General features: G+C 55.9%; 2 protein-coding genes across 2 annotated transcripts in view; both read left to right on the forward strand.

Moving 5' to 3' along the window:
• The window catches only part of LOC140390600 (beta-1,3-galactosyltransferase 9-like), a 484,726-nt gene that overhangs the window by 252,956 nt on the left and 207,257 nt on the right, over positions 1 to 24,513 (forward strand). The window lies entirely within an intron of this gene.
• Positions 1 to 24,513, forward strand: part of LOC140389193 (WD repeat-containing protein 46-like) — a 38,244-nt gene that overhangs the window by 12,670 nt on the left and 1,061 nt on the right. The window contains exons 3-5 of the mRNA XM_072473356.1: positions 15,430 to 15,542; positions 17,093 to 17,180; positions 23,930 to 23,991. Coding sequence (XP_072329457.1) covers positions 15,430 to 15,542; positions 17,093 to 17,180; positions 23,930 to 23,991 — 263 coding nt within the window. The remainder of the gene's footprint in view (positions 1 to 15,429; positions 15,543 to 17,092; positions 17,181 to 23,929; positions 23,992 to 24,513) is intronic.

The following is a 24,513-nucleotide window of genomic DNA, read 5'->3' on the forward strand; positions in this document are numbered from 1 at the left end:
ATCACAACGCACACTGCCCAATCCATCACTCCGGAATCACAACACACACTGTCCAATCCATCACTCCGGAATCACAACACACACTGTCCAATCCATCACTCCGGAATCACAACACACATTATCCAATCCATCACTCCGGAATCACAACACACACTGCCCAATCCATCACTCCGGAATCACCACACACACTGCCCAATCCATCACTCCGGAATCACAACACACACTGTCCAATCCATCACTCCGGAATCACAACACACACTGTCCAATCCATCACTCCGGGATCACCACACACACTGTCCAATCCATCACTCCGGAATCACCACACACACTGTCCAATCCGTCACTCCGGAATCACAACACACACTGCCCAATCCATCACTCCGGAATCACCACACACACTGTCCAATCCATCACTCCGGAATCACAACACACACTGTCCAATCCATCACTCCGGAATCACAACACACACTGTCCAATCCATCACTCCGGAATCACCACACACACTGTCCAATCCATCACTCCGGAATCACAACACACACGGTCCAATTCATCACTCCGGGATCACAACACACACTGTCCAATCCATCACTCCGGAATCACAACACACACTGTCCAATCCATCACTCCGGAATCACAACACACACTGTCCAATCCATCACTCCGGAATCACAACACACACTGTCCAATCCATCACTCCGGGATCACAACACACACTGTCCAATCCATCACTCCGGAATCACAACACACACTGTCCAATCCATCACTCCGGAATCACCACACGGTCCAATCCATCACTCCGGGATCACAACACACACTGTCCAATCCATCACTCCGGGATCACAACACACACTGCCCAATCCATCACTCCGGAATCACAACACACACTGCCCAATCCATCACTCCGGGATCACCACACTGTCCAATCCATCACTCCGGAATCACAACACACACTGCCCAATCCATCACTCCGGTATCACAACACTGTCCAATCCATCACTCCGGAATCACCACACACACTGTCCAATCCATCACTCCGGAATCACAACACACACTGTCCAATCCATCACTCCGGGATCACCACACACACTGCCCAATCCATCACTCCGGAATCACAACACACACTGCCCAATCCATCACTCCGGAATCACAACACACACTGTCCAATCCATCACTCCGGGATCACAACACACACTGTCCAATCCATCACTCCGGAATCACAACACACACTGTCCAATCCATCACTCCGGAATCACAACACACACTGCCCAATCCATCACTCCGGAATCACAACACACACTGCCCAATCCATCACTCCGGAATCACAACACACACTGTCCAATCCATCACTCCGGAATCACAACACACACTGCCCAATCCATCACTCCGGGATCACCACACTGTCCAATCCATCACTCCGGAATCACAACACACACTGTCCAATCCATCACTCCGGAATCACAACACACACTGTCCAATCCATCACTCCGGAATCACCACACACACTGTCCAATCCATCACTCCGGAATCACAACACACACTATCCAATCCATCACTCCGGAATCACCACACGGTCCAATCCATCACTCCGGGATCACAACACACACTGTCCAATCCATCACTCCGGAATCACAACACACACTGCCCAATCCATCACTCCGGAATCACAACACACACTGTCCAATCCATCACTCCGGAATCACAACACACACTGTCCAATCCATCACTCCGGAATCACAACACACACTGTCCAATCCATCACTTCGGGATCACCACACACACTGTCCAATCCATCACTCCGGAATCACAACACACACTGTCTAATCCATCACTCCGGAATCACAACACACACTGTCCAATCCATCACTCCGGAATCACAACACACACTGTCCAATCCATCACTCCGGAATCACAACACACACTGTCCAATCCATCACTCCGGAATCACAACACACACTGTCCAATCCATCACTCCGGAATCACAACACACACTGTCCAATCCATCACTCCGGAATCACAACACACACTGTCCAATCCATCACTCCGGAATCACAACACACACTGTCCAATCCATCACTCCGGAATCACCACACACACTGTCCAATCCATCACTCCGGAATCACAACACACACTGTCCAATCCATAACTCCGGAATCACAACACACACTGTCCAATCCATCACTCCGGAATCACCACACACACTGCCCAATCCATCACTCCGGAATCACAACACACACTGTCCAATCCATCACTCCGGAATCACAACACACACTGTCCAATCCATCACTCCGGAATCACAACACACACTGTCCAATCCATCACTCCGGAATCACAACACACACTGTCCAATCCATCACTCCGGGATCACAACACACACTGTCCAATCCATCACTCCGGAATCACAACACACACTGTCCAATCCATCACTCCGGAATCACAACACACACTGTCCAATCCATCACTCCGGAATCACCACACGGTCCAATCCATCACTCCGGGATCACAACACACACTGTCCAATCCATCACTCCGGGATCACAACACACACTGCCCAATCCATCACTCCGGAATCACAACACACACTGCCCAATCCATCACTCCGGGATCACCACACTGTCCAATCCATCACTCCGGAATCACAACACACACTGCCCAATCCATCACTCCGGTATCACAACACTGTCCAATCCATCACTCAGGGATCACGACATACACTGTCCAATCCATCACTCCGGGATCACAACACACACTGTCCAATCCATCACTCCGGAATCACCACACTGTCCAATCCATCACTCAGGGATCACGACATACACTGTCCAATCCATCACTCCGGGATCACAACACACACTGTCCAATCCATCACTCCGGAATCACAACACACACTGCCCAATCCATCACTCCGGGATCACAACACACACTGTCCAATCCATCACTCCGGGATCACAACACACACTGCCCAATCCATCACTCCGGAATCACAACACACACTGTCCAATCCATCACTCCGGAATCACAACACACACTGTCCAATCCATCACTCCGGGATCACAACACACACTGCCCAATCCATCACTCCGGAATCACAACACACACTGCCCAATCCATCACTCCGGAATCACCACACACACTGTCCAATCCATCACTCCGGGATCACCACACTGTCCAATCCATCACTCCGGAATCACCACACACACTGTCCAATCCATCACTCCGGGATCACAACACACACTGTCCAATCCATCACTCCGGGATCACAACACACACTGTCCAATCCATCACTCCGGGATCACAACACACACTGCCCAATCCATCACTCCGGGATCACAACACTGTCCAATCCATCACTCCGGAATCACAACACACACGGTCCAATCCATCACTCCGGGATCACAACAAACGCGGTCCAATCCATCACTCCGGGATCACCACACTGTCCAATCCATCACTCTGGAATCACAACACACACTGTCCAATCCATCACTCCGGGATCACCACACACACTGTCCAATCCATCACTCGGGGATCACCACACACACTATCCAATCCATCACTCCGGGATCACAACACACACTATCCAATCCATCACTCCGGAATCACAACACACACTGTCCAATCCATCACTCCGGAATCACAACACACACTGCCCAATCCATCACTCCGGGATCACAACACACACTGTCCAATCCATCACTCCGGGATCACAACACACACTGTCCAATCCATCACTCCGGAATCACCACACACACTGTCCAATCCATCACTCCGGAATCACAACACACACTGCCCAATCCATCACTCCGGAATCACAACACACACTGCCCAATCCATCACTCCGGAATCACCACACTGTCCAATCCATCACTCCGGGATCACAACACACACTATCCAATCCATCACTCCGGGATCACCACACTGTCCAATCCATCACTCCGGAATCACAACACACACTGTCCAATCCATCACTCCGGAATCACAACACACACTGCCCAATCCATCACTCCGGAATCACCACACACACTGCCCAATCCATCACTCCGGGATCACAACACACACTGTCCAATCCATCACTCCGGAATCACAACACACACTGTCCAATCCATCACTCCGGAATCACAAAACACACTGCCCAATCCATCACTCCGGAATCACAACACACACTGTCCAATTCATCACTCCGGGATCACCACACTGTCCAATCCATCACTCCGGAATCACAACACACAGACTGCCCAATCCATCACTCCGGAATCACAACACCCACTGTCCAATCCATCACTCCGGGATCACAACACACACTGCCCAATCCATCACTCCGGAATCACAACACACACTGTCCAATCCATCACTCCGGGATCACAACACACACTGCCCAATCCATCACTCCGGAATCACAACACACACTGTCCAATCCATCACTCCGGGATCACCACACACACTGTCCAATCCATCACTCCGGAATCACAACACACACTGTCCAATCCATCACTCCGGAATCACAACACTGTCCAATCCATCACTCCGGAATCACAACACACACTGTCCAATCCATCACTCCGGAATCACAACACACACTGTCCAATCCATCACTCCGGAATCACAACACACACTGTCCAATCCATCACTCCGGAATCACAACACACACTGTCCAATCCATCACTCCGGAATCACAACACACACTGTCCAATCCATCACTCCGGAATCACAACACACACTGTCCAATCCATCACTCCGGGATCACAACACACACTGTCCAATCCATCACTCCGGAATCACAACACACACTATCCAATCCATCACTCCGGAATCACAACACACACTGTCCAATCCATCACTCCGGGATCACCACACTGTCCAATCCATCACTCTGGAATCACAACACACACTGTCCAATCCATCACTCCGGGATCACCACACTGTCCAATCCATCACTCCGGAATCACAACACACACTGCCCAATCCATCACTCCGGGATCACAACACACACTGTCCAATCCATCACTCCGGAATCACAACACACACTGTCCAATCCATCACTCCGGAATCACCACACACACTGTCCTATCCATCACTCCGGAATCACAACACACACTGTCCACTCCATCACTCCGGAATCACAACACACACTGTCCAATCCATCACTCCGGAATCACAACACACACTGTCCAATCCATCACTCCGGGATCACCACACTGTCCAATCCATCACTCCGGGATCAGCACACTGTCCAATCCATCACTCCGGAATCACAACACACACTGTCCAATCCATCACTCCGGAATCACCACACTGTCCAATCCATCACTCCGGAATCACAACACACACTGTCCAATCCATCGCTCCGGAATCACAACACACGCTGCCCAATCCATCACTCCGGAATCACCACACACACTGTCCAATCCATCACTCCGGAATCACCACACACACTGTCCAATCCATCACTCCGGGATCACCACACTGTCCAATCCATCACTCGGGGATCACAACACACACTGTCCAATCCATCACTCCGGGATCACAACACACACTGCCCAATCCATCACTCCGGGATCACAACACACACTATCCAATCCATCACTCCGGGATCACCACACTGCCCAATCCATCACTCCGGAATCACCACACACACTGTCCAATCCATCACTCAGGGATCACAACACACACTGTCCAATCCATCACTCCGGAATCACCACACTGTCCAATCCATCACTCCGGGATCACAACACACACTGTCCAATCCATCACTCCGGGATCACAACACACACTGCCCAATCCATCACTCCGGGATCACAAAACACACCGTCCAATCCATCACTCCGGAATCACCACACTGTCCAATCCATCACTCCGGAATCACCACACACACTGTCCAATCCATCACTCCGGGATCACAACACACACCTGTCCAATCCATCACTCCGGGATCACAACACACACTGTCCAATCCATCACTCCGGAATCACCACACACACTGCCCAATCCATCACTCCGGAATCACAACACACACTGTCCAATCCATCACTCCGGAATCACAACACACACTGTCCAATCCATCACTCCGGAATCGCAACACACACTGTCCAATCCATCACTCCGGGATCACAACACACACTGTTCAATCCATCACTCCGGGATCACCACACACACTGCCCAATCCATCACTCCGGAATCACAACACACACTGTCCAATCCATCACTCCGGAATCACAACACACACTGCCCAATCCATCACTCCGGAATCACAACACACACTGCCCAATCCATCACTCCGGAATCACAACACACACTGCCCAATCCATCACTCTGGAATCACAACACACACCGTCCAATCCATCACTCCGGAATCACAACACACACTGCCCAATCCATCACTCCGGAATCACCACACACACTGTCCAATCCATCACTCCGGGATCACAACACACACTGTCCAATCCATCACTCCGGGATTACCACACACACTGTCCAATCCATCACTCCGGAATCACAACACACACTGTCCAATCCATCACTCCGGGATCACAACACACACTGTCCAATCCATCACTCCGGGATCACAACACACACTGTCCAATCCATCACTCCGGGATCACAACACACACTGTCCAATCCATCACTCCGGGATCACAACACACACTGTCCAATCCATCACTCCGGAATCACAACACACACTGTCCAATCCATCACTCTGGAATCACCACACACACTGCCCAATCCATCACTCCGGAATCACAACACACACTGTCCAATCCATCACTCAGGGATCACAACACACACTGCTCAATCCATCACTCCGGGATCACCACACTGTCCAATCCATCACTCCGGGATCACCACACACACTGTCCAATCCATCACTCCGGGATCACAACACACACTGTCCAATCCATCACTCCGGAATCACCACACACACTGCCCAATCCATCACTCCGGAATCACAACACACACTGTCCAATCCATCACTCCGGAATCACAACACACACTGTCCAATCCATCACTCCGGAATCACAACACACACTGTCCAATCCATCACTCCGGGATCACAACACACACTGTCCAATCCATCACTCCGGGATCACCACACACACTGCCCAATCCATCACTCCGGAATCACAACACACACTGTCCAATCCATCACTCCGGAATCACAACACACACTGTCCAATCCATCACTCCGGAATCACAACACACACTGCCCAATCCATCACTCTGGAATCACAACACACACCGTCCAATCCATCACTCCGGAATCACAACACACACTGCCCAATCCATCACTCCGGAATCACCACACACACTGTCCAATCCATCACTCCGGGATCACAACACACACTGTCCAATCCATCACTCCGGGATCACCACACACACTGTCCAATCCATCACTCCGCGATCACAACACACACTGTCCAATCCATCACTCCGGAATCACAACACTGTCCAATCCATCACTCCGGGATCACAACACGCACTGTCCAATCCATCACTCCGGGATCACAACACACACTGTCCAATCCATCACTCCGGGATCACAACACACACTGTCCAATCCATCACTCCGGAATCACAACACACACTGTCCAATCCATCACTCCGGGATCACAACACACACTGTCCAATCCATCACTCAGGGATCACAACACACACTGTCCAATCCATCACTCCGGAATCACCACACACACTGTCCAATCCATCACTCCGGGATCACAACACACACTGCCCAATCCATCACTCCGGAATCACAACACACACTGTCCAATCCATCACTCAGGGATCACAACACACACTGCCCAATCCATCACTCCGGGATCACCACACTGTCCAATCCATCACTCCGGGATCACAACACACACTGTCCAATCCATCACTCCGGGATCACCACACTGTCCAATCCATCACTCCGGGATCACAACACACACTGTCCAATCCATCACTCCGGGATCACCACACTGTCCAATCCATCACTCCGGAATCACAACACACACTGCCCAATCCATCACTCCGGAATCACAACACACACTGTCCAATCCATCACTCCGGAATCACAACACACACTGTCCAATCCGTCACTCCGGAATCACAACACACACTGCCCAATCCATCACTCCGGAATCACAACACACACTGCCCAATCCGTCACTCCGGAATCACAACACACACTGTCCAATCCATCACTCCGGAATCACAACACACACTGTCCAATCCATCACTCCGGAATCACAACACACACTGCCCAATCCATCACTCCGGAATCACAACACACACTGTCCAATCCATCACTCCGGAATCACAACACACACTGCCCAATCCATCAATCCGGGATCACAACACACACTGTCCAATCCATCACTCCGGAATCACCACACACACTGCCCAATCCATCACTCCGGAATCACAACACACACTGCCCAATCCATCACTCCGGAATCACAACACACACTGCCCAATCCATCACTCCGGAATCACAACACACACTGTCCAATCCATCAATCCGGGATCACAACACACACTGTCCAATCCATCACTCCGGAATCACCACACACACTGCCCAATCCATCACTCCGGGATCACAACACACACTGTCCAATCCATCACTCCGGGATCACAACACACACTGTCCAATCCATCACTCCGGAATCACAACACACACTGTCCAATCCATCACTCCGGAATCACCACACTGTCCAATCCATCACTCCGGAATCACAACACACACTGTCCAATCCATCACTCCGGGATCACCACACTGTCCAATCCATCACTCCGGAATCACAACACACACTGTCCAATCCATCACTCCGGAATCACCACACTGTCCAATCCATCACTCCGGGATCACAACACACACTGTCCAATCCATCACTCCGGGATCACAACACACACTGTCTAATCCATCACTCCGGAATCACAACACACACTGTCCAATCCATCAATCCGGGATCACAACACACACTGTCCAATCCATCACTCCGGGATCACAACACACACTGTCCAATCCATCACTCCGGAATCACAACACACACTGTCCAATCCATCACTCCGGAATCACAACACACACTGTCCAATCCATCACTCCGGAATCACAACACACACTGTCCAATCCATCACTCCGGGATCACCACACTGTCCAATCCATCACTCCGGAATCACAACACACACTGTCCAATCCATCACTCCGGGATCACAACACACACTGTCCAATCCATCACTCCGGGATCACCACACTGTCCAATCCATCACTCCGGAATCACCACACACACTGTCCAATCCATCACTCCGGAATCACAACACACACTGTCCAATCCATCACTCCGGAATCACAACACACACTGTCCAATCCATCACTCCGGGATCACAACACACACTGTCCAATCCATCACTCCGGGATCACCACACTGTCCAATCCATCACTCCGGAATCACAACACACACTGCCCAATCCGTCACTCCGGGATCACAACACACACTGTCCAATCCATCACTCCGGAATCACAACACACACTGTCCAATCCATCACTCCGGGATCACCACACTGTCCAATCCATCACTCCGGAATCACAACACACACTGCCCAATCCATCACTCCGGAATCACAACACACACTGTCCAATCCATCACTCCGGAATCACAACACACACTGCCCAATCCATCACTCCGGAATCACAACACACACTGTCCAATCCATCACTCCGGAATCACAACACACACTGTCCAATCCATCACTCTGGAATCACAACACACACCGTCCAATCCATCACTCCGGAATCACAACACACACTGTCCAATCCATCACTCCGGAATCACAACATACACTGTCCAATCCATCACTCCGGGATCACAACACACACTGTCCAATCCATCACTCCGGGATAACCACACTGTCCAATCCATCACTCCGGGATCACAACACACACTGTCCAATCCATCACTCCGGAATCACAACACACACTGTCCTATCCATCACTCCGGAATCACAACACACACTGTCCAATCCATCACTCCGGAATCACAACACACACTGCCCAATCCATCACTCCGGAATCACAACACACACTGTCCAATCCATCACTCCGGGATCACCACACTGTCCAATCCATCACTCCGGAATCACAACACACACTGCCCAATCCATCACTCCGGAATCACAACACACACTGTCCAATCCATCAATCCGGGATCACAACACACACTGTCCAATCCATCACTCCGGAATCACCACACACACTGTCCAATCCATCACTCCGGAATCACCACACTGTCCAATCCATCACTCCGGAATCACAACACACACTGTCCAATCCATCGCTCCGGAATCACAACACACGCTGCCCAATCCATCACTCCGGAATCACCACACACACTGTCCAATCCATCACTCCGGAATCACCACACACACTGTCCAATCCATCACTCCGGGATCACCACACTGTCCAATCCATCACTCGGGGATCACAACACACACTGTCCAATCCATCACTCCGGGATCACAACACACACTGCCCAATCCATCACTCCGGGATCACAACACACACTATCCAATCCATCACTCCGGGATCACCACACTGCCCAATCCATCACTCCGGAATCACCACACACACTGTCCAATCCATCACTCAGGGATCACAACACACACTGTCCAATCCATCACTCCGGAATCACCACACTGTCCAATCCATCACTCCGGGATCACAACACACACTGTCCAATCCATCACTCCGGGATCACAACACACACTGCCCAATCCATCACTCCGGGATCACAAAACACACCGTCCAATCCATCACTCCGGAATCACCACACTGTCCAATCCATCACTCCGGAATCACCACACACACTGTCCAATCCATCACTCCGGGATCACAACACACACCTGTCCAATCCATCACTCCGGGATCACAACACACACTGTCCAATCCATCACTCCGGAATCACCACACACACTGCCCAATCCATCACTCCGGAATCACAACACACACTGTCCAATCCATCACTCCGGAATCACAACACACACTGTCCAATCCATCACTCCGGAATCGCAACACACACTGTCCAATCCATCACTCCGGGATCACAACACACACTGTTCAATCCATCACTCCGGGATCACCACACACACTGCCCAATCCATCACTCCGGAATCACAACACACACTGTCCAATCCATCACTCCGGAATCACAACACACACTGCCCAATCCATCACTCCGGAATCACAACACACACTGCCCAATCCATCACTCCGGAATCACAACACACACTGCCCAATCCATCACTCTGGAATCACAACACACACCGTCCAATCCATCACTCCGGAATCACAACACACACTGCCCAATCCATCACTCCGGAATCACCACACACACTGTCCAATCCATCACTCCGGGATCACAACACACACTGTCCAATCCATCACTCCGGGATTACCACACACACTGTCCAATCCATCACTCCGGAATCACAACACACACTGTCCAATCCATCACTCCGGGATCACAACACACACTGTCCAATCCATCACTCCGGGATCACAACACACACTGTCCAATCCATCACTCCGGGATCACAACACACACTGTCCAATCCATCACTCCGGGATCACAACACACACTGTCCAATCCATCACTCCGGAATCACAACACACACTGTCCAATCCATCACTCTGGAATCACCACACACACTGCCCAATCCATCACTCCGGAATCACAACACACACTGTCCAATCCATCACTCAGGGATCACAACACACACTGCTCAATCCATCACTCCGGGATCACCACACTGTCCAATCCATCACTCCGGGATCACCACACACACTGTCCAATCCATCACTCCGGGATCACAACACACACTGTCCAATCCATCACTCCGGAATCACCACACACACTGCCCAATCCATCACTCCGGAATCACAACACACACTGTCCAATCCATCACTCCGGAATCACAACACACACTGTCCAATCCATCACTCCGGAATCACAACACACACTGTCCAATCCATCACTCCGGGATCACAACACACACTGTCCAATCCATCACTCCGGGATCACCACACACACTGCCCAATCCATCACTCCGGAATCACAACACACACTGTCCAATCCATCACTCCGGAATCACAACACACACTGTCCAATCCATCACTCCGGAATCACAACACACACTGCCCAATCCATCACTCTGGAATCACAACACACACCGTCCAATCCATCACTCCGGAATCACAACACACACTGCCCAATCCATCACTCCGGAATCACCACACACACTGTCCAATCCATCACTCCGGGATCACAACACACACTGTCCAATCCATCACTCCGGGATCACCACACACACTGTCCAATCCATCACTCCGCGATCACAACACACACTGTCCAATCCATCACTCCGGAATCACAACACTGTCCAATCCATCACTCCGGGATCACAACACGCACTGTCCAATCCATCACTCCGGGATCACAACACACACTGTCCAATCCATCACTCCGGGATCACAACACACACTGTCCAATCCATCACTCCGGAATCACAACACACACTGTCCAATCCATCACTCCGGGATCACAACACACACTGTCCAATCCATCACTCAGGGATCACAACACACACTGTCCAATCCATCACTCCGGAATCACCACACACACTGTCCAATCCATCACTCCGGGATCACAACACACACTGCCCAATCCATCACTCCGGAATCACAACACACACTGTCCAATCCATCACTCAGGGATCACAACACACACTGCCCAATCCATCACTCCGGGATCACCACACTGTCCAATCCATCACTCCGGGATCACAACACACACTGTCCAATCCATCACTCCGGGATCACCACACTGTCCAATCCATCACTCCGGGATCACAACACACACTGTCCAATCCATCACTCCGGGATCACCACACTGTCCAATCCATCACTCCGGAATCACAACACACACTGCCCAATCCATCACTCCGGAATCACAACACACACTGTCCAATCCATCACTCCGGAATCACAACACACACTGTCCAATCCGTCACTCCGGAATCACAACACACACTGCCCAATCCATCACTCCGGAATCACAACACACACTGCCCAATCCGTCACTCCGGAATCACAACACACACTGTCCAATCCATCACTCCGGAATCACAACACACACTGTCCAATCCATCACTCCGGAATCACAACACACACTGCCCAATCCATCACTCCGGAATCACAACACACACTGTCCAATCCATCACTCCGGAATCACAACACACACTGCCCAATCCATCAATCCGGGATCACAACACACACTGTCCAATCCATCACTCCGGAATCACCACACACACTGCCCAATCCATCACTCCGGAATCACAACACACACTGCCCAATCCATCACTCAGGGATCACAACACACACTGTCCAATCCATCACTCCGGAATCACAACACACACTGTCCAATCCATCACTCCGGAATCACCACACTGTCCAATCCATCACTCCGGAATCACAACACACACTGTCCAATCCATCACTCCGGGATCACAACACACACTATCCAATCCATCACTCCGGAATCACAACACACACTGTCCAATCCATCACTCCGGAATCACAACACACACTGTCCAATCCATCACTCCGGGATCACCACACTGTCCAATCCATCACTCCGGGATCACAACACACACTGTCCAATCCATCACTCCGGGATCACAACACACACTGTCCAATCCATCACTCCGGAATCACAACACACACTGTCCAATCCATCACTCCGGGATCACAACACACACTGCCCAATCCATCACTCCGGAATCACAACACACACTGTCCAATCCATCAATCCGGGATCACAACACACACTGTCCAATCCATCACTCCGGAATCACAACACACACTGTCCAATCCATCACTCCGGAATCACAACACACACTGCCCAATCCATCACTCCGGAATCACAACACACACTGTCCAATCCATCACTCCGGAATCACCACACACACTGCCCAATCCATCACTCCGGAATCACAACACACACTGTCCAATCCATCACTCCGGGATCACAACACACACTATCCAATCCATCACTCCGGAATCACAACACACACTGTCCAATCCATCACTCCGGGATCACCACACTGTCCAATCCATCACTCCGGGATCACCACACTGTCCAATCCATCACTCCGGGATCACAACACACACTGCCCAATCCATCACTCCGGGATCACAACACACACTGTCCAATCCATCACTCCGGGATCACAACACACACTGTCCAATCCATCACTCCGGAATCACAACACACACTGTCCAATCCATCACTCCGGAATCACAACACACACTGTCCAATCCATCACTCCGGAATCACAACACACACTGTCCAATCCATCACTCCGGGATCACCACACACACTATCCAATCCATCAATCCGGGATCACAACACACACTGTCCAATCCATCACTCCGGGATCACCACACTGTCCAATCCATCACTCCGGGATCACCACACTGTCCAATCCATCACTCCGGGATCACAACACACACTGCCCAATCCATCACTCCGGGATCACAACACACACTGTCCAATCCATCACTCCGGGATCACAACACACACTGTCCAATCCATCACTCCGGAATCACAACACACACTGTCCAATCCATCACTCCGGGATCACAACACACACTGTCCAATCCATCACTCCGGGATCACAACACACACTGTCCAATCCATCACTCCGGGATCACAACACACACTGTCCAATCCATCACTCCGGAATCACAACACACACTGTCCAATCCATCACTCCGGGATCACAACACACACTGTCCAATCCATCACTCCGGAATCACAACACACACTGTCCAATCCATCACTCCGGAATCACAACACACACTGTCCAATCCATCACTCCGGAATCACAACACACACTGTCCAAACCATCACTCCGGGATCACAACACACGCGGTCCAATCCATCACTCCGGAATCACAACACACACTGTCCAATCCATCACTCCGGAATCACAACACACACTGTCCAATCCATCACTCCGGGATCACCACACTGTCCAATCCATCACTCCGGAATCACAACACACACTGTCCAATCCATCACTCCGGAATCACAACACACGCTGTCCAATCCATCACTCCGGGATCACAACACACACTGCCCAATCCATCACTCCGGAATCACAACACACACTGTCCAATCCATCACTCCGGGATCACAACACACACTGTCCAATCCATCACTCCGGAATCACAACACACACTGCCCAATCCATCACTCCGGAATCACAACACACACTGCCCAATCCATCACTCCGGGATCACAACACACACTGTCCAATCCATCACTCCGGGATCACCACACTCCCGCCCCGGATTGTGCTCCGTTACCACATCCTGAACTCGGTGCCTTTTCCGCCCTCCTGTAGGGAGTGATCTCCAATACGAATGTGAAGAAGCATCTGGAGGAGCTGGACACGGTCTATAAACATGCCCAGAAACAAGCAGCTCGCTTCCACCTCCTCCTCCCTGAGGACGCAGGGTAAGTGGGTGTCTGGCCGTGGGTCACATTCTGAGCGCTGCTGCGTCCTCCCACTCACTATCTCTGTCGGAATTCATGCTGTCTCATTACTCTGTCTGAGGGTCAGTACTGAGGGAGTGCTGCACTGTCAGAGGGTCAGTACTGAGGGAGTGCCGCACTGTCAGAGGGTCAGTACTGAGGGAGTGCCGCACTGTCAGAGGGTCAGTACTGAGGGAGTGCCGCACTGTCAGAGGGTCGGTACTGAGGGAGTGCCGCACTGTCAGAGGGCCAGTACTGAGGGAGTGCCGCACTGTCAGAGGGTCAGTACTGAGGGAGTGCTGCACTGTCAGAGGGTCAGTACTGAGGGAGTGCCGCACTGTCAGGGGGTCAGTACTGAGGGAGCGCCGCACTGTTCGAGAGTCAGTACTGAGGGAGTGCCGCACTGTCAGGGGGTCAGTACTGAGGGAGCGCCGCACTGTTAGAGAGTCAGTACTGAGGGAGTGCCGCACTGTCAGAGCGTCAGTACTGAGGGAGTGCTGCACTGTCAGAGGGTCAGTACTGAGGGAGTGCCGCACTGTCAGAGGGTCAGTACTGAGGGAGTGCCGCACTGTCAGAGGGTCAGTACTGAGGGAGTGCCTTACTGTCAGAGGGTCAGTACTGAGGGAGTGCCGCACTGTCAGAGGGTCAGTACTGAGGGAGTGCCGCACTGTCAGAGGGTCAGTACTGAGGGAGTGCCGCACTGTCAGAGGGTCAGTACTGAGGGAGTGCCGCACTGTCAGAGGGTCATTACTGAGGGAGTGCCGCACTGTCAGAGGGTCAGTACTGAGGGAGTGCCGCACTGTCAGGGGGTCAGTACTGAGGTAGCGCCGCACTGTCAGAGGGTCAGTACTGAGGGAGTGCCGCACTGTCAGAGGGTCAGTACTGAGGGAGTGCCGCACTGTCAGAGGGTCAGTAATGAGGGAGTGCCGCACTGTCAGAGGGTCAGTACTGAGGGAGCCCCGCACTGTCAGAGGGTCAGTACTGAGGGAGAGCTGCACTGTCAGAGGGTCAGTACTGAGGGAGCCCCGCACTGTCAGAGGGTCAGTACTGAGGGAGTGCCGCACTGTCAGAGGGTCAGTACTGAGGGAGTGCTGCACTGTCAGAGGGTCAGTACTGTGGGAGTGCCGCACTGTCAGAGGGTCAGTACTGAGGGAGAGCTGCACTGTCAGAGGGTCAGTACTGAGGGAGTGCTGCACTGTCAGAGGGTCAGTACTGAGGGAGCGCTGCACTGTCAGAGGGTCAGTACTGAGGGAGTGCCGCACTGTCAGAGGGTCAGTACTGAGGGAGTGCCGCACTGTCAGAGGGTCAGTACTGAGGGAGTGCCGCACTGTCAGAGGGTCAGTACTGAGGGAGTGCCGCACTGTCAGAGGGTCAGTACTGAGGGAGTGCCGCACTGTCAGAGGGTCAGTACTGAGGGAGTGCCGCACTGTCAGAGGGTCAGTACTGAGGGAGTGCCGCACTGTCAGAGGGTCAGTACTGAGGGAGTGCTGCGTTGTGTGCCAGCGCTGATGATCTCCTGCCTCCTCTCTCAGCTTCCTGGAGGGTGACGATGGGGAGGATACCTGTCTCATCCAGCAACAGGACATTGCCGATGCTGTGGATATTACAAGCAGTTCGAAGGTCAGTGCTGAATGCAATTCACTGGGAGCTTGTTGCGGTTGGGGGAGGGCCTGTCGATGGTGGGGGTCCTGTTGATGGTGTTCGGGGGGAGGGCCTGTTGACGGTGTGAGGGGTGGGGTGTTGGGGGGGGCTGTCCTCGCGGCAATGTGAGGGGCGAGGCTGTGAACCCTCTTCCTCGATGAACAATTTGTGTTTTGCCGGCGGGAGAGTGTTTGTGGTGTTAAATTTCCGGAATCTTCCTGCTCAAATATAAACGGCAGGGAGAGAGTGAGGAACAGTCTCGTCGAGCGGCTGCCCGGGTTATCACACTGCCCCTTCTCGGGTTATCACACTGCCCCTTCCCGGGTTATCACGCTGCACCTTCCCGGGTTATCACTCTGCCCCTTCCCGGGTTATCACACTGCACCTTCCCGGGTTATCACACTGCACCTTCCCGGGTTATCACACAGCACCTTCCCGGGTTATCACACTGCACCTTCCCGGGTTATCACACTGCACCTTCCCGGGTTATCACACTGCACCTTCCCGGGTTATCACACTGCACCTTCCCGGGTTATCACTCTGCACCTTCCCGGGTTATCACTCTGCCCCTTCCCGGGTTATCACGCTGCACCTTCCCGGGTTATCACTCTGCACCTTCCCGGGTTATCACTCTGCCCCTTCCCGGGTTATCACGCTGCACCTTCCCGGGTTATCACTCTGCCCCTTCCCGGGTTATCACACTGCACCTTCCCGGGTTATCACTCTGCACCTTCCCGGGTTATCACACTGCACCTTCCCGGGTTATCACACTGCACCTTCCCGGGTTATCACACTGCACCTTCCCGGGTTATCACTCTGCACCTTCCCGGGTTATCACTCTGCCCCTTCCCGGGTTATCACGCTGCACCTTCCCGGGTTATCACGCTGCACCTTCCCGGGTTATCACTCTGCCCCTTCCCGGGTTATCACGCTGCACCTTCCCGGGTTATCACTCTGCACCTTCCCGGGTTATCACACTGCACCTTCCCGGGTTATCACACTGCACCTTCCCGGGTTATCACACTGCACCTTCCCGGGTTATCACTCTGCACCTTCCCGGGTTATCACTCTGCCCCTTCCCGGGTTATCACGCTGCACCTTCCCGGGTTATCACGCTGCACCTTCCCGGGTTATCACTCTGCACCTTCCCGGGTTATCACACTGCACCTTCCCGGGTTATCACACTGCACCTTCCCGGGTTATCACTCTGCACCTTCCCGGGTTATCACTCTGCACCTTCCCGGGTTATCACTCTGCCCCTTCCCGGGTTATCACTCTGCCCCTTCCCGGGTTATCACACTGCACCTTCCCGGGTTATCACTCTGCCCCTTCCCGGGTTATCACGCTGCACCTTCCCGGGTTATCACTCTGCCCCTTCCCGGGTTATCACACTGCCCCTTCCCGGGTTATCACACTGCCCCTTCCCGGGTTATCACTCTGCCCCTTCCCGGGTTATCACACTGCCCCTTCCCGGGTTATCACACTGCCCCTTCCCGGGTTATCACTCTGCACCTTCCCGGGTTATCACACTGCCCCTTCCCGGGTTATCACTCTGCACCTTCCCGGGTTATCACGCTGCACCTTCCCGGGTTATCACACTGCACCTTCCCGGGTTATCACTCTGCACCTTCCCGGGTTATCACTCTGCACCTTCCCGGGTTATCACTCTGCACCTTCCCGGGTTATCACGCTGCACCTTCCCGGGTTATCACTCTGCACCTTCCCGGGTTATCACTCTGCACCTTCCCGGGTTATCACGCTGCACCTTCCCGGGTTATCACTCTGCACCTTCCCGGGTTATCACACTGCCCCTTCCCGGGTTATCACGCTGCACCTTCCCGGGTTATCACGCTGCCCCTTCCCGGGTTATCACGCTGCACCTTCCCGGGTTATCACACTGCCCTTCCCGGGTTATCACACTGCACCTTCCCGGGTGATCACACTGCCCCTTCCCGGGTTATCACGCTGCACCTTCCCGGGTTATCACACTGCACCTTCCCCGGTGATCACTCTGCCCCTTCCCGGGTTATCACACTGCACCTTCCTGGGTTATCACACTGCCCCTTCCCGGGTTATCACACTGCCCCTTCCCGGGTTATCACACTGCACCTTCCCGGGTTATCACACTGCACCTTCCCGGGTTATCCACTGCCCCTTCCCGGGTTATCACGCTGCCCCTTCCCGGGTTATCGCACTGCACCTTCCCGGGTTATCACGCTGTGCAGACTTCCTCAAATCGAGAAGATTCCTCCGCGGACTTTCCATGGCCACAGGATAGGTGTAATTTTACACCTCTTTCTCTCTCTGTCTCTCTGTCTTTCTCTGTGTGTGTCTCCCTCTCTCTGTCCCTCTCTCTGTCCCTCTCTCTGTCCCTCTCTCTGTCCCTCTCTCTGTCCCTCTCTCTGTCCCCCTCTCTGTCCCTCTCTCTGTCTCTGTGACTCACTCCTCTCTGTCTCTCTCTCTCTGTCTCTTGCTCTCTCTCTGTCTCTCTCTCTATCTCTGTTTCTCTCTCTCTATCTCTGTGTCTCTCTCTCTCTGTCTCTCACTCTGTCTCTCGCTCTGACTCTGCCTCTCTCTCTCTGCCTCTCTCTCATGCTCTCTCTCTCACGCTCTCTCTCATGCTCTCTCTCTCACGCTCTCGCTCGCTCTCTCTCTCATTCTCTCGCTCGCGCTCTCTCTCGCTCGCGCTATCTCTCGCTCGCGCTCTCTCTCGCTCGCGCCCTCTCTCGCTCGCGCCCTCTCTCGCTCGCGCTCTCTCTCGCTCGCGCTCTCTCTCGCTCGCGCTCTCTCTCGCTCGCGCTCTCTCTCGCTCGCGCTCTCTCTCGCTCGCCCTCTCTCTCGCTCGCCCTCTCTCTCGCTCGCCCTCTCTCTCGCTCGCCCTCTCTCTCGCTCGCCCTCTCTCTCGCTCGCCCTCTCTCTCGCTCGCGCTCTCTCGCTCGCCCTCTCGCTCTCGCCCTCTCGCTCTCCCTCTCGCGCTCTCCCTCTCGCGCTCTCCCTCTCGCGCTCTCCCACTCGCGCTCTCCCACTCGCGCTCTCCCTCTCGCGCTCTCCCTCTCGCGCTCTCCCTCTCGCGCTCTCCCTCTCGCGCTCTCCCTCTCGCGCTCTCCCTCTCGCGCTCTCCCTCTTGCGCTCTCCCTCTCGCGCTCTCCCTCTCGCGCTCTCCCTCTCGCGCTCTCCCTCTCGCGCTCTCCCTCTCGCCCCCTCCCCCTCGCCCCCTCCCCCTCGCCCCCTCCCCCTCGCCCCCTCCCCCTCGCCCCCTCCCCCTCGCCCCCTCCCCCTCGCCCCCTCCCCCTCGCCCCCTCCCCCTCGCCCCTCCCCCTCGCCCCCTCCCCCTTGCCCCCTCCCCCTTGCCCCCTCCCCCTCGCCCTCGCCCCCTCCCCCTCGCCCCCTCCCCCTCGCCCCCTCCCCCTCGCCCCCTCCCCCTCGCCCCCTCGCCCCCTCGCCCCCTCCCCCTCGCCCCCTCCCCCTCGCCCCCTCCCCCTCGCCCCCTCCCCCTCGCCCCCTCCCCCTCGCCCCCTCCCCCTCGCCCCCTCGCCCCCTCGCCCCCTCGCACCCTCCCCCTCGCCCCCTCCCCCTCGCCCCCTCCCCCTCGCCCCCTCCCCCTCGCCCCCTCCCCCTCGCCCCCTCCCCCTCGCCCCCTCCCCCTCGCCCCCTCCCCCTCGCCCCCTCCCCCTCGCCCCCTCGCCCCCTCCCCCTCGCCCCCTCCCCCTCGCCCCCTCCCCCTCGCCCCCTCCCCCTCGCCCCCTCCCCCTCGCCCCCTCCCCCTCGCCCCCTCCCCCTCGCCCCCTCCCCCTCGCCCCCTCCCCCTCGCCCCCTCCCCCTCGCCCCCTCCCCCTCGCCCCCTCCCCCTCGCCCCCTCCCCCTCGCCCCCTCCCCCTCGCCCCCTCCCCCTCGCCCCCTCCCCCTCGCCCCCTCCCCCTCGCCCCCTCCCCCTCGCCCCCTCCCCCTCGCCCCCTCCCTCGCCCCCTCGCCCTCGCCCCCTCCCCCTCGCCCCCTCCCCCTCGCCCCCTCGCCCCCTCCCCCTCGCCCTCGCCCCCTCCCCCTCGCCCCCTCGCCCCCTCGCCCCCTCGCCCCCTCGCCCCCTCCCCCTCGCCCCCTCGCCCCCTCGCCCCCTCCCCCTCGCCCCCTCCCCCTCGCCCCCTCCCCCTCGCCCCCTCCCCCTCGCCCCCTCCCCCTCGCCCCCTCCCCCTCGCCCCCTCCCCCTCGCCCCCTCCCCCTCGCCCCCCTCCCCCTCGCCCCCCTCCCCCTCGCCCCCCTCCCCCTCGCCCCCCTCCCCCTCGCCCCCCTCCCCCTCGCCCCCCTCCCCCTCGCCCCCCTCCCCCTCGCCCCCCTCCCCCTCGCCCCCCTCCCCCTCGCCCCCCTCCCCCTCGCCCCCCTCCCCCTCGCCCCCCTCCCCCTCGCCCCCCTCCCCCTCGCCCCCCTCCCCCTCGCCCCCCTCCCCCTCGCCCCCCCTCCCCCTCGCCCCCTCCCCCTCGCCCCCTCCCCCTCCCCCTCGCCCCCCTCCCCCCCTCCCCCCTCCCCCTCGCCCCCTCCCCCTCGCCCCCTCCCCCTCGCCCCCTCCCCCTCGCCCCCCTCCCCCTCGCCCCCTCCCCCTCGCCCCCTCCCCCTCGCCCCCTCCCCCTCGCCCCCTCCCCCTCGCCCCCTCCCCCTCGCCCCCTCCCCCTCGCCCCCTCCCCCTCGCCCCCTCCCCCTCGCCCCCTCCCCCTCGCCCCCTCCCCCTCGCCCCCTCCCCCTCGCCCCCTCCCCCTCGCCCCCTCCCCCTCGCCCCCTCCCCCTCGCCCCCTCCCCCTCGCCCCCTCCCCCTCGCCCCCTCCCCCTCGCCCCCTCCCCCTCGCCCCCTCCCCCTCGCCCCCTCCCCCTCGCCCCCTCCCCCTCGCCCCCTCCCCCTCGCCCCCTCCCCCTCGCCCCCTCCCCCTCGCCCCCTCCCCCTCGCCCCCTCCCCCTCGCCCCCTCCCCCTCGCCCCCTCCCCCTCGCCCCCTCCCCCTCGCCCCCTCCCCCTCGCCCCCTCCCCCTCGCCCCCTCCCCCTCGCCCCCTCCCCCTCGCCCCCTCCCCCTCGCCCCCTCGCCCTCGCCCCCTCCCCCTCGCCCTCTCCCCCTCGCCCTCTCCCTCACGGGGCAGCAAACAGACACACAGTAGCTGGGCCCACGTCTCAGCTTCACAGTTGATGGGAGTGTTGTTTAAATCTAAACTCCAGACTGAGCCACGATCGGGGACAGCCATATTAAAAATATATATATCTTTTTAAATAAATTTAGAGTACCCCATTCATTTTTTCCAATTAAGGGGCAATTTAGTGCGGCCAATCCACCCACCCTGCACATCTTTGGGTTGTGGGGGTGAGACCCACGCAGACACGGGGAGAATGTGCAAACTCCACACGGACAGTGACCCAGAGCCGGGATCAGAGCCGTTAACATCGACTGTCCGCACTTCTCTGCTGCTGTCCCTGACTCTGCTCTCTCAGGCCGATCGCTGACTATGTTACCGATGAGAATGGGGCTGGTGTCCTCTGACCATCGTCCCTCCACAACTTCCAACCTCATAGTCTGCCGGCCCCGGACAGCCCCCACTGCGACCTCCCCTCCCAGAATCCACAAACAGGGCCCATCGTGTCGGCCTGTCCCAGTGAACTCCCTGCGGGATTCCCTGGCCTGCCCCTCCATCGCCCCCAACACCTCCCCATCTTCCCCACGGCACCTTCTCGTGCAATCGCAGGAGGTGTAAACCTGCCCCTTTCCCCCCCCCCCCCTCCCTGCTCACCATCGCGGGCAGCTTCCCCCCCCCCCTCCCTGCTCACCATCGCGGGCAGCTTCCCCCCCCCCCCCCCTCCTGCTCACCATCGCGGGCAGCTTCCCCCCCCCCCTCCCTGCTCACCATCGCGGGCAGCTTCCCCCCCCCCCTCCCTGCTCACCATCGCGGGCAGCTTGACGCGCACCTCCCTCAATCGGGCCTGTCGCATTCTCTGCTCCCAGTGCGGTCTGCTCTACACTGAGAGCCTCCGACTGGGTGGCTGCTTTGCACAACATCTTCGCTCCGTCCGCAAGCAGCTCTCTTCACCTTCCTGCCACTGCCGCTTTAACTGACCGTCCTCTCTCACGTCCACATGTCCATCATCGGCCTGCTGCAATGTTCCCCTGAAGCCCAACGTAAACTGGAGGAACAGCTTCCAATCACGCAGGTTACAGCCTTCCGGACTCAACGTCGAATTCAGCAACTCCAGACTGTGAAGTCTCTCCTCCACCTACATTTCTTCCATCGATCTGTTTCTCCCTCACCTCACCCCAGTATAAACCTGACCCCATTCCCCATTCCCCAGCTTTGACAAAGAGTCACTCAGACTCCAAACGTTCGCTCCCTCCTCTCTCCACCGAGGCTGTCGGACCGGCTGAGTTCTGTCCGCCGCCTTCGCGTGATATTACCCAAAAGACTGTTGATGTAAAGGAGTGTCTGAAAGTATTTGAGGGAGGATCAGGGAGGGCATTAAACAAGTTCGAGACCCCCCCCCCCCCGACTGCTGAAGGCACGGCCTGGTGGCGAGATTAAAATGAGGGAATGTTGAAGAGGTGGGGGAGCACCGATATCCCGGAGGGTTGTGGGGGCTGGAGGACGTTACGGAGAGGGAGGGGGTGAGTAAGGATGGTTAGGGAGGGTGGGATGCGGGAGAACAGTCCTGAGTGTGTGATTGGCGTGTTGTCAGCTTTTAAACCTCCTCCTCATTTTCCGCAGTATTTCAATCTGGACCTCAAGCAGTTTGGGCCATACCGAGTAAACTACAGCAGGAACGGCAGGTACAGCGACGGACTGCGTCTCGGTGTGTGTGGCACTGCTGCATGTGTCAATTTGTTATGTCTCTGTCACTCTCGCTCTGTCACTCTCGCTCTGTCACTCTCTCTCTGTCACTCTCTCTCTGTCACTCTCGCTCTGTCACTCTCTCTCTGTCACTCTCTCTCTCTCTGTCACTCTCTCTCTGTCACTCTCTCTGTCACTCTCTCTCTGTCACTCTCTCTCTCTGTCGCTCTCTCTCTCTCTGTCTCTCTCTCTCTGTCACTCTCGCTCTGTCACTCTCGCTCTGTCACTCTCGCTCTGTCACTCTCGCTCTGTCACTCTCGCTCTGTCACTCTCGCTCTGTCACTCTCGCTCTGTCACTCTCGCTCTGTCACTCTCGCTCTGTCACTCTCGCTCTGTCACTCTCTCTCTGTCACTCTCTCTCTCTCTGTCACTCTCTCTCTCTCTGTCACTCTCTCTCTGTCACTCTCTCTCTGTCACTCTCTCTCTGTCACTCTCTCTCTGTCACTCTCGCTCTGTCACTC

This window comes from Scyliorhinus torazame, chromosome 14 (genome assembly GCF_047496885.1).
Source record: "Scyliorhinus torazame isolate Kashiwa2021f chromosome 14, sScyTor2.1, whole genome shotgun sequence".
Classification (NCBI taxonomy): Eukaryota; Metazoa; Chordata; class Chondrichthyes; order Carcharhiniformes; family Scyliorhinidae; genus Scyliorhinus; species Scyliorhinus torazame.